The sequence below is a fragment of the Pteropus vampyrus genome, unplaced genomic scaffold (genome assembly GCF_000151845.1).
Source record: "Pteropus vampyrus isolate Shadow unplaced genomic scaffold, Pvam_2.0 Scaffold943, whole genome shotgun sequence".
Lineage (NCBI taxonomy): Eukaryota > Metazoa > Chordata > Mammalia > Chiroptera > Pteropodidae > Pteropus > Pteropus vampyrus.
Window position 1 is genome coordinate 107,835 of NW_011889724.1, and position 8,691 is coordinate 116,525.

Below are 8,691 nucleotides of genomic sequence, written 5' to 3' on the forward strand. Positions count from 1 at the left end.
CTATGAGACCATGAAAATAATCCAGAGAAGTGAGGTGGACCGAGTAAAGGCTGGGAGAGGGAAGATAAGTTACAGACAAGAATGCGTTTGGGAGGACTATGGGAACTGGCATTGATGGAGGGAGCTGGAGTGAAGTCTGCTGTGCATGCATCTTCCCAGTGAACAGGATGGGGAGAGCCTCTTCCGCCAAGCTCTTTGCATCTCCCTTGGGCTTCCAGGCTCTCCCAGCAGGCATGGGAGCCAGGGGAGAGGAAGGGCCCAGAGAACAAGTAAGGAGAGCCAAGAGGAGGGGCAAGGCCAAGCGAAGAGATGCTTCTGGGGCAAGCATTTTATTTGTTAATACAAGAATAGAAATTCTGCAATAAATATAATCTAATAAATAACATCTCCAAATAAATAAATATTAATACAACAAACAGTCATGAGTGGTTGGGGCTGGGGAGCAGGGCCTGGGGGAGCCGCCCCCCGCCCCCCGAAATGCTACTGCAATGTAAACTTTCAGGAAATCCTTGTGGCTGTGGCTAAGGTTGCCCTCCCCAGGCTGGGCAACCCACAGATACCCTGGAAAGGGGGCGGAGAGGAGGCACTGTGATGCCGGCAAGAAAACTCGAAGCAAGGTCCTTTGGTTGTCACCCTGCGCCACGATTGCCTTAGCGACCCCCGGGTCTGATCTGTCTCTGCCCCTCTGCTTTCGGTATTCCCTCCGATGCAGACCCCACCTCTTCCATTTTCAATCCCATCTCTTCCTGTTTAGACTTGCCACTGTGTCTGTTTCCTGAATTGGATGTATGGAGTTAACTGGGGGCAGGGGAGCAACACCCACCTAAGGAGAGTGGGGCAGCCAAAGGGCTTGACCCCAGAAAGGCACGTACTGTGGTGGTCCCCTCCCTGCCCTACATGCCTGCTTCCTGGAAGTGCCACTTGAGGGGCTGGTTGGGCACTGGCAAGTGGTGAGCAGGAAGCAGGAGGCTGCGAGAGCCTTCGCACTGATTCGAAACATGTCGGGGTCCCTTGAGCATCACTTCCTGTGGAATCGGGACAGGGCCTATTGCACCTCTTCCCCAGACCTGCAGAACTTTGGGGAGCGTGTGTTGAGGGGAGGCCTTATTGCATCACACCCTCCTCCAAGTCCGGGAAGGGCCAGAAGCTTATGGCTTCTGTTTCCTGGCTCAACAAGTGTTGGCACACAGGTTTCTCCCTCCCAGAGTGGGAGCAGGGTTGGCGGGGGAGGGGAAACAGGAGGTGGTACAGGCCAGAGATCAGAAGCCACGGGCCTCCAGGTGCAGGGTGACCGCAGCTGCTGGAGGCTGCATCTTCTTCTTGAGCCGGTTGAAGTCCTTGGCTGAGCGCCACAGCCAGGTCTGCAGCTCCTTCAGCAGCCAGAAGTCGTCCATCTTCTGGAGGAAGTCGCTGTGGGCAGGGCCAGGGGCCCAGGTGGGCTCAGTCCCGGGCAGAGGCTGGGGCAGCGGGTAGCCCAGTGCCGCCATAACACCCGCGATGCTGCCCAGCAGGCCCTGGAGGCTGGTGCAGAAGTGGGCCAGGCTGCGGCGCAGCTCAGCCGCGGCGGCCTGACGGTTGAGGCCGCGCAAGTGGCACAGAAGGTGGCTGTAGGCCTCGTAGTTCTGGGTCAGTCGCAGTTTGTCGTTGAGGCTTCGCCACACTTCCAAGTTGACAGTGGCCCTGGGCAGAGTCTCTGCCCCCAGCCGAGGTGGGTTGAAGTCAGGCTCATTGAAAGGGGGGCCCAGGTAGTTCAGCTGTAGAAAGGAGAGGGTGATGGGGAAGAAGGAGGGGGGAACAGCCCACTCACTGCCGCCAGGAGACACCTGTCCCCAAAGTTCCTATTTCCCGTGTCCCCTGACACTGGCCCTATCTCCAGGCGAGGCCTCCCCTAAGTTTCTCCAGAGATGTCATTTGTAAGGAGGTGACAGTTGAAGCAGTGGGGGTGCTGAGCTCTCCAGGCAGAGGTGTAGAAAGAGAAAAAGTGAGCAGCAGATACTCAGGGAGGACTCGCTGACCGGCCGTGTGCGCAAGCCTCTGAGGGCGCCCGCCGCGGAGACAGGGCAGAGAGGAAGAGCAGCCCGAGGACCGAGGACCCGGCAGGCCAGGCTGCAGAGGCAGAAGGTGGACCAGGAGAGCGCAGAGCCAAGAGGAGTTCAAGAAGGCAGCAGTGCTCAGCAGTGGCTGTAAAACAGAGAGCAAGGGGAAGGGCCTTAGGAAACACTGCTGGGTTTGGCGAGAAGGAGGTGCCTGGCGACCTGGGAGAGAACCGTTTCAAGTGGCCTGGGAGCCAGATTGCAGGGGGTTAAGGAGTGAGTGGGTGGAGAGGAAGTGGAGGCAGCGGGTGTAGACCACTCCTTCGAGAAATTTGGCAGCGAAAGCCAGGAGAGAAAAAGGGTCGGGAACTGGAGGGGGTAGCCGAGTCAGGCAGAGGTTTTCTGCACAGGGAAACCAGACGGGAAATCGGGTGGAAAGGCAGAGGGGCCCGTGGGCATCAGAGCTCCATTTGCCTCTTGACATGCCTGGTCCCACCGGCCGAAGGGCTGGGGACAAGCTACTCACGATTCCCCAAGGAAGGGCTCAGCCCACAGGAGCGGGGATGCAGAAGGAGGAAACGGAGGCAGTCTCAAGAGCTGGGTAGGAGGCAGGGTATGCAAGACAGTCGAGGGCAGAGGACAGAACCTTGCCAGCCCCCCGGGGAAGAGGCCTGGGGCCCAGGAAAGGGCTGAGGGAGACGGTTCAGCTGGGAGAGAAAGGGAGAAGCGAGGGGCGAGGCCTGGGATAGGCAAGGGCCCAGGGGGAGGTTCACACGCTGACAAGCACAGAGACAAACTAATTTCCTCGGTGTATCCTGGGGTTGGAGCCAGCTCCCCCGCCGCCCTCCTCCCCTTCCTCTCCCTGGCTCCAGAGTAGGGTCTGGGATGTGGAAGAGGAAGACGGGAAGAGGGGGCCGGTTCCCTGTGGCTCTCGCTAACTCTGACCCTCCTTCCTCCTCTCCTGGGCTCTCAGAACACCTCTGGACTGCCCCCAAATCCTGATGGCAGAACTTCCATGCACACCCTGAGCCCCCTGCCGCTACTGGCCTGGGTCCCCTGCAGCCCTCTTCCCACAAGGCCCCCCTAGGAGGCCCGGCTAGGATGGGAGAGGCAGACAGAAGGGAGGCCCATGGGTCCAGAGCAGCAGGGCCCCAGGTTCGGGGCAGAGGCGAGCTGGAACACAGGCTTGGGAGGTGGGGCCCTCCATCCCCACCCAGCCCCACCCGTGCAAGAGACACCACAACACGGTGTAAACAGAGGAGACTTCCCCGGCCCCCAGGGGGAGGCGGGCGGCTGGGCAGTCAGCCAGTGGGGCGATGGGCCAAGGCGGGTGCGAGGCCTGCCCACATGCCTAGTCCTGAGGCCAGGGATGGGGAGGAGGGGGCACTTAAGAGGGAAGGGCAGGAGATAGGCCAGACACAGAGACTGCCTGGAGCCCAAGGGCCCCTCCTCATCACCTCACGCTCATCAGGACCCCTCCGCCATTCTGTCTCTCTTCCCCCAAGTCCTCTTCTCGTCCTTCACCCAATTCCCAGACCCCTAAACCGCCCCGGATACTCACATAGGTCCCAGCCAAGCTGCGGAGTTGGTGCTCCAGGTAGCGGGTGAGGTCATAGGTTTTCTGGATGGAGGGGCCGGGCCCCGGGTCCCCTGTGCGATTGAGGGCTGGCACTGCAGGGAGGTGCCAGAGCACGGTGCACAGGCAAGCTAGCATGCCCCACGAGTCCCCTGCAGACAGGATGGGCAAGAAGCATGAGGTGCGCCTGGCCTGGTGGAGGAAGTAGCTGGCAGCCCCTCAGGTGTCTGTCCCCACCTTGGGCTGGGAGGGGGGTGAGGGTGGGACGCCAGATGGGAGGCAGTGGGGATGGAGGAGGGGAGCATTCTTGGCCGAGAGAGCATGTGCGTGTGTGTAGGCATGTGTGCGTTGCGGGTGTCTACCAGTAGATACTGGAGAGCACAACTGTGTGTCAACTAAGAGTCACTGTATGTGTGCCAACATGTACGTGTGTGTATAAGGAGGGACAGAGCTAGGCTGAGGGACACGAATCAGTATTCCCAGGTTCTGGGTGTACCTCAGCCTCCTCTCAGGCTCCTAGTCCCACTGCAGCTCGCGGAGAGTCAAGGGGCAGGAAGCAGCATTTGTCAGAGCTGCCAGCTGAGAACGGTCTCCTTGGGAGGGATGCGAGAGAGAGGCCCCCCGAGGAGGAGAGGGGGACGACATCCCAGTCAAGCTATAGGAGGCAGGGTGTGGGGTGAGACCACGGGGTCAGGTTGAAGGACACGGGGCTGGCTCATGTGGTCAGTGGTAGGAACATTCTAGGATACCCCTGGTGTGCGAGCGTAGGCTAGGGTTAGATTGAAGGAAAGTTGGCATTCACTCAGGGACTGGCTGCCCTGTGGCTTGCCCCATTCTTATCTAGGTTTCGGATGGGGAAAAGTTTGACCTGAATGAGGCCTTTCAATCAGCCTGCAATGGAGGGGTGGGGGAAGGAAGGAGGAAGGGGGGGGGGGGGGGGGAGGGAGAGAGAGAGAGAGAGAGAGAGAGAGAGAGAGAGAGGATGTATTTCATAAATCGGGCTTATCAGCTGATGGTGCTGGAGAGTTTGGGCATCCCTGGATGCCAGAGGCCAGAATTCAATGCTATGAGAACAAACATAGGCAGCTGGGAAACACGATTTCCTCAGCTTTTAGGTGAGGTCCAAGATCCAGAGCACTGGGTCAGGATTCAGCGGGCATTGAGACGGAGTCAAAACAATTAGGGTTAGAATAGGGTAAGTCTATAATTGGCATTGGGCTAGGTTAGCATTAAGGACTGGGTTACTTTTAAAGTTTCAGGTTAGCTTATTGGGATTTGGCTGAGTGAGTGTGGTTGAGGTTTGCGTCCAGCTGGGGGATGTGGTTAGGTTTGGGCAGGCAGAGGGTTGGCTGGGACTAAGGTTTGTTGAATGTGTTGATTCAGATGTCAGACTGGGTGATGCATGGCATGTCACTTAGAGTAGGGCTAGTCTGGATTTTGAGCTTGGGTAGGTGTGAGATCATGAGTGGTTTCTTTCTTCTAGTTTATATTTTATACTTTCAAATCTTCTGCAATGACATATGTTGTTTTGATTGTTAGAAATAAGTTGGATATGGGTTTAACAATTTGGCTGTACTTAGAGTTAGGATAGGTTTGGAGTTAAGATTTAAGACCAGGTTAAGTTTACAGTTAGTCATAATGCTGGGTCAGGGTTTAGAGAGGGTACCAGCTCGGAAGGGTTTAGGATTCAGATCCTATAGAATGTGTCTCAGAGCGTAGGGCTCAGGTGGGAACTTCCGCAGTCCCGAGTAGTCAGTCTTGACTCTTTCAGAGGCTTGACTGACATTTGGAAGTAGGGGTGCCACTAGTCTCAGGGACCCTGTCCTCTCGGGTGAAGGGCTCTTGGGTGTAGGGTGCGTGTGCGTGTGTGCGTGCGCACGTGTTTTAGGGCAGAGCAGGGTCAGGCACATTACTGCTCCCCGGGGAGACGGGCTCGCCTTTTCCTCCCCCACCTGCAGCCTGTGTCTTCCCTCCTCAGTGCGCCTTTCCTCGTTCTTCCTCTCCATCCAAGCTCTTGCTGACTCTGAGTGCCTTTCTATTCCCTGTTCTTCACATCCCAAGACAACTGCCAGCCCTTCTCCTCTGTATGAAGCTTTGGGCTATGCTCAGCCTGGATACCTGGCTGAGTCACCCCGAAGGTCCTACAGGTACAAGGTGCAGTTGGGTTTGGAGGATGGAGACCTGCTGAGGTGGGCAGTGGCCCTTCTAGCCTTGAGGTGGCTTTCAGGATGGAGTCTGGCCTCGCTCGCAGTTAGTGGCAATGCCGAGGGTCCTGGCCGAAGCAGGAATTGGGAGCTGGGCTCGCCTCTTTACCCACCCTGCCTTGGGCAGCCCTGCTGGCCAGAGCTCTGGGCAGGGGGTCTGCCTACCCTGTGTGTGTGGGGGGGGTGCGGGGGGGCAGTCAGGAACCCAGCTCTGGGTCTTGTTTTTCCCCCTCCCCTTCTGGGCCCAGTGGGACATCCCTGGGGAGAACTGCCTTCCTACACAGGGACAGCAGGGGGAGAAGCCTTTGGATAAACAAGAGCTAAGTCATCTGGGCAGAAAAACGGCTCATGAAATTAACCAGACGAGGCCGGTGTTTCCAGGAATATTTCAGTTCTGAGGTAACTGTCACTGCAGGCTGGGGGCGGCGGGGGCGGGGGGGTGCAGGGGAGAGAGCAGAAGGATCCAACTGACTGACCCATGGAGAGAACCAGAACAAGAGAAGGAGACTCAGAAATCCAGAGGGAGGAGAGGAGAAAGGAGACAGGGCTCTCTATCCTCTGTTATGACAGCTTCCACTCTGGGCAAACCGTCCCCATATCTCAGGCAGCAAAACTCTAAGCGTCTGGAGCAGAGCACACCTGCGGTCTGGTTGTGGCAGCTTGCACTCGCCTGCATCCCTGGGAGGGGGAGTGCACTGGGCACCCTGGAGCCCTCATCCATCCTCCCGTTGGTCCAGGCTCAAGGTGTGCAGGTGGACCTGGCCATTCGGGGCTGTGTCCTGCCCCACTCCCCCTGTCCTGGCCCCCAGCCCAGAGCACGCCCCGCACCCCCCAGCTCTGCCTCTGGCTGCTGCCCACTGATTGTTTACATCCCGTCTTCCCCTGTGTTTATAAATCCGGCTGAGCACGTGAGGAGCTAATGAGTGCAGCTCACGTTTCCTGCTGCAGCCCCCCCACCCCCCATCCTGGCCCCGGCCTGGGCCAGCCCCTAATTTCATCCAGATCCCTGGGCCCTGGGAACCGAGGCCCCCCTTATGCTCACACACACACACACACACACACACACACACTCTCTCTCTCAACCCACGCAAGTGCCCGGCCACCCTGACACGCATCGCCATCCTGACTGGCTGCGCAGGCAGGCACACCCATGTACGCATGTCTTCAGCCAGCTTCCCCTCAGTCCCTGGCCTGTAACCCCCAGGCTGACCTCACTCAGTGCGGGTGGGGGACTCGCCGTACAGTGTGCCAGGATGGTCAGAGTGGGTAGGACGAGTCAGCCAGGAGACTCTGCACCTGGTGTTGGTGGCTCAGAGCAATCAGCCGAAAACGGAGGAGCCAGGGAGGCAGCGCAGAGCTCCAGAGTGTGGGGCTAAGTGCGGGGGCCAGAAGGAAAGCCTGCCCCTCAGGCCAGAGCAGGACAGCATCCTGGTGACCTTGGAGGGGATCTGTTGAGGGGAATTGGGGAAACGAAGCAGTTTGGGAACTGCTGTGTCCACTGTGGTATGAGACCCAGGCACTGAGAGTGTAGGGAAAGGCCCTTGGGGGAGCTCCCGACCTGCCTTCCCCCGCAGAAACAGCAGGACTTTCCTGTCCTCTGGGCTGGTTACCCTGCCCTCCCTTCCTTCTCTCCCTTCCAGCCTCTTCTCAGTTCCCTATTCCCCAGGCCACTGAGAAGTGGCTTACTGCGTGGGTACACCTGGGCCCAGAAGTCAGAAGACCTCGCTATGCCACCAACCCATCAGGCGATGGGGCTGCACTATGTGCCATGTAAAGTGGCCCTGCAGAATCACACGGTCCTGTCTCTGCTGTCCTCTTCAGCAGCCCCCACCCTGCCCTAAATGACAGAAGAAACTGAGGCCCAGGCAAGCAGCAGCCAGGCGGGACAGCCGCCTCGCCTCGTGAAACCAGTGCGGACACAGGAGTTGGGCTTTTGTTGGAGAGAGGGCTCGGGATCGCGCTGCAAGAGGAGCCTGGGTGGGCTGGGAGAGCAGGGTGAAGCCAGGAGAGCTGGGCCAAAGCGGAGGAAATAGTCGAGGCAACTGTGGGGGTGAGTTTGAATGGGCGTTGTTATCCAGAGGGCCTGGGAGGGGCCGGGAGGGAGCCTGCAGGAGCGGGGTGTGAAGGAGCAGGTGGGATTGTGGGGAGGAATGTGAAGTGTCACTAATAAAGTAGCTGGTGTGGCACAGGGTAGTGTGCAGAAGTGTGAATGGGGCAGGAGTGCGGGCTCCGTGGGGGGGGCGGGGGGAGCCTTAACAGCAGTCAGCAAGAGGGGAGACTTCTGGGGCTGCTGGGTGACAATTGCTGCCATCTCTACCCCTGGTTGACTGCGTGGCTCCAGGACAGCCAGTGTGTCTGAGCCACGGGTGGGAGGGAGCAGGTCCGGTCTGTCCAGGAATGTGCCCCCTGTGTCCCGCGGTGGGGGAGCGTGTGCTTGGGAGCCCGAGAGAGGGGTCTGTCGGGACACTGAAAGCAGGAGGTGCCGTCTGGGCCGGGGTCACAGAGCGCCGGACAGGAGTGTGTCCAGTGCTGCGCACCCACGGCCTCTCTCCAGGGCTCGGCGTGACCCTGCCACGCCGGACCGCCAGCCTCCCGTCCGCGCCCGGCAGCCCCCTCCTACCCCAGGGGGCAGGGCCAGGCCGGGAGCAGGAGGAAACCCGGACGAGCTCCTCTGGGGCTGGGGGGCTTCTGGGGCGCAGTGTGGAGTTGCTGGGTAGGAAGGCGGGGACAGCAGAGATGAGGGGACTCTGCGGAGCCCAGGGGATGTGGGGCTTCCCTCGAGGGTCTCGGCGGGGGAACCGTGCCGCGGCGGCCGCTCGCTGGCCCTCCCCCCTCAGCGGTGACCTCTCGCTCCCGGCCCCCTCCCCGCCGCGGCGGT

General features: G+C 59.5%; 1 protein-coding gene across 1 annotated transcript; it reads right to left on the reverse strand.

Moving 5' to 3' along the window:
- Positions 1 to 310: 310 nt before the first annotated feature.
- CLCF1 (cardiotrophin like cytokine factor 1) lies at positions 311 to 8,651 on the reverse strand. Its single transcript, XM_011386125.2, has 2 exons — positions 3,595 to 8,651; positions 311 to 1,754 (listed from the first exon to the last, which is right to left on the reverse strand). Exons 1-2 carry the CDS (start codon positions 3,745 to 3,747, stop codon positions 1,260 to 1,262), a joined length of 648 nt encoding a protein of 215 aa, XP_011384427.1. The 5' UTR covers positions 3,748 to 8,651; the 3' UTR covers positions 311 to 1,259.
- Positions 8,652 to 8,691: the final 40 nt, after the last annotated feature.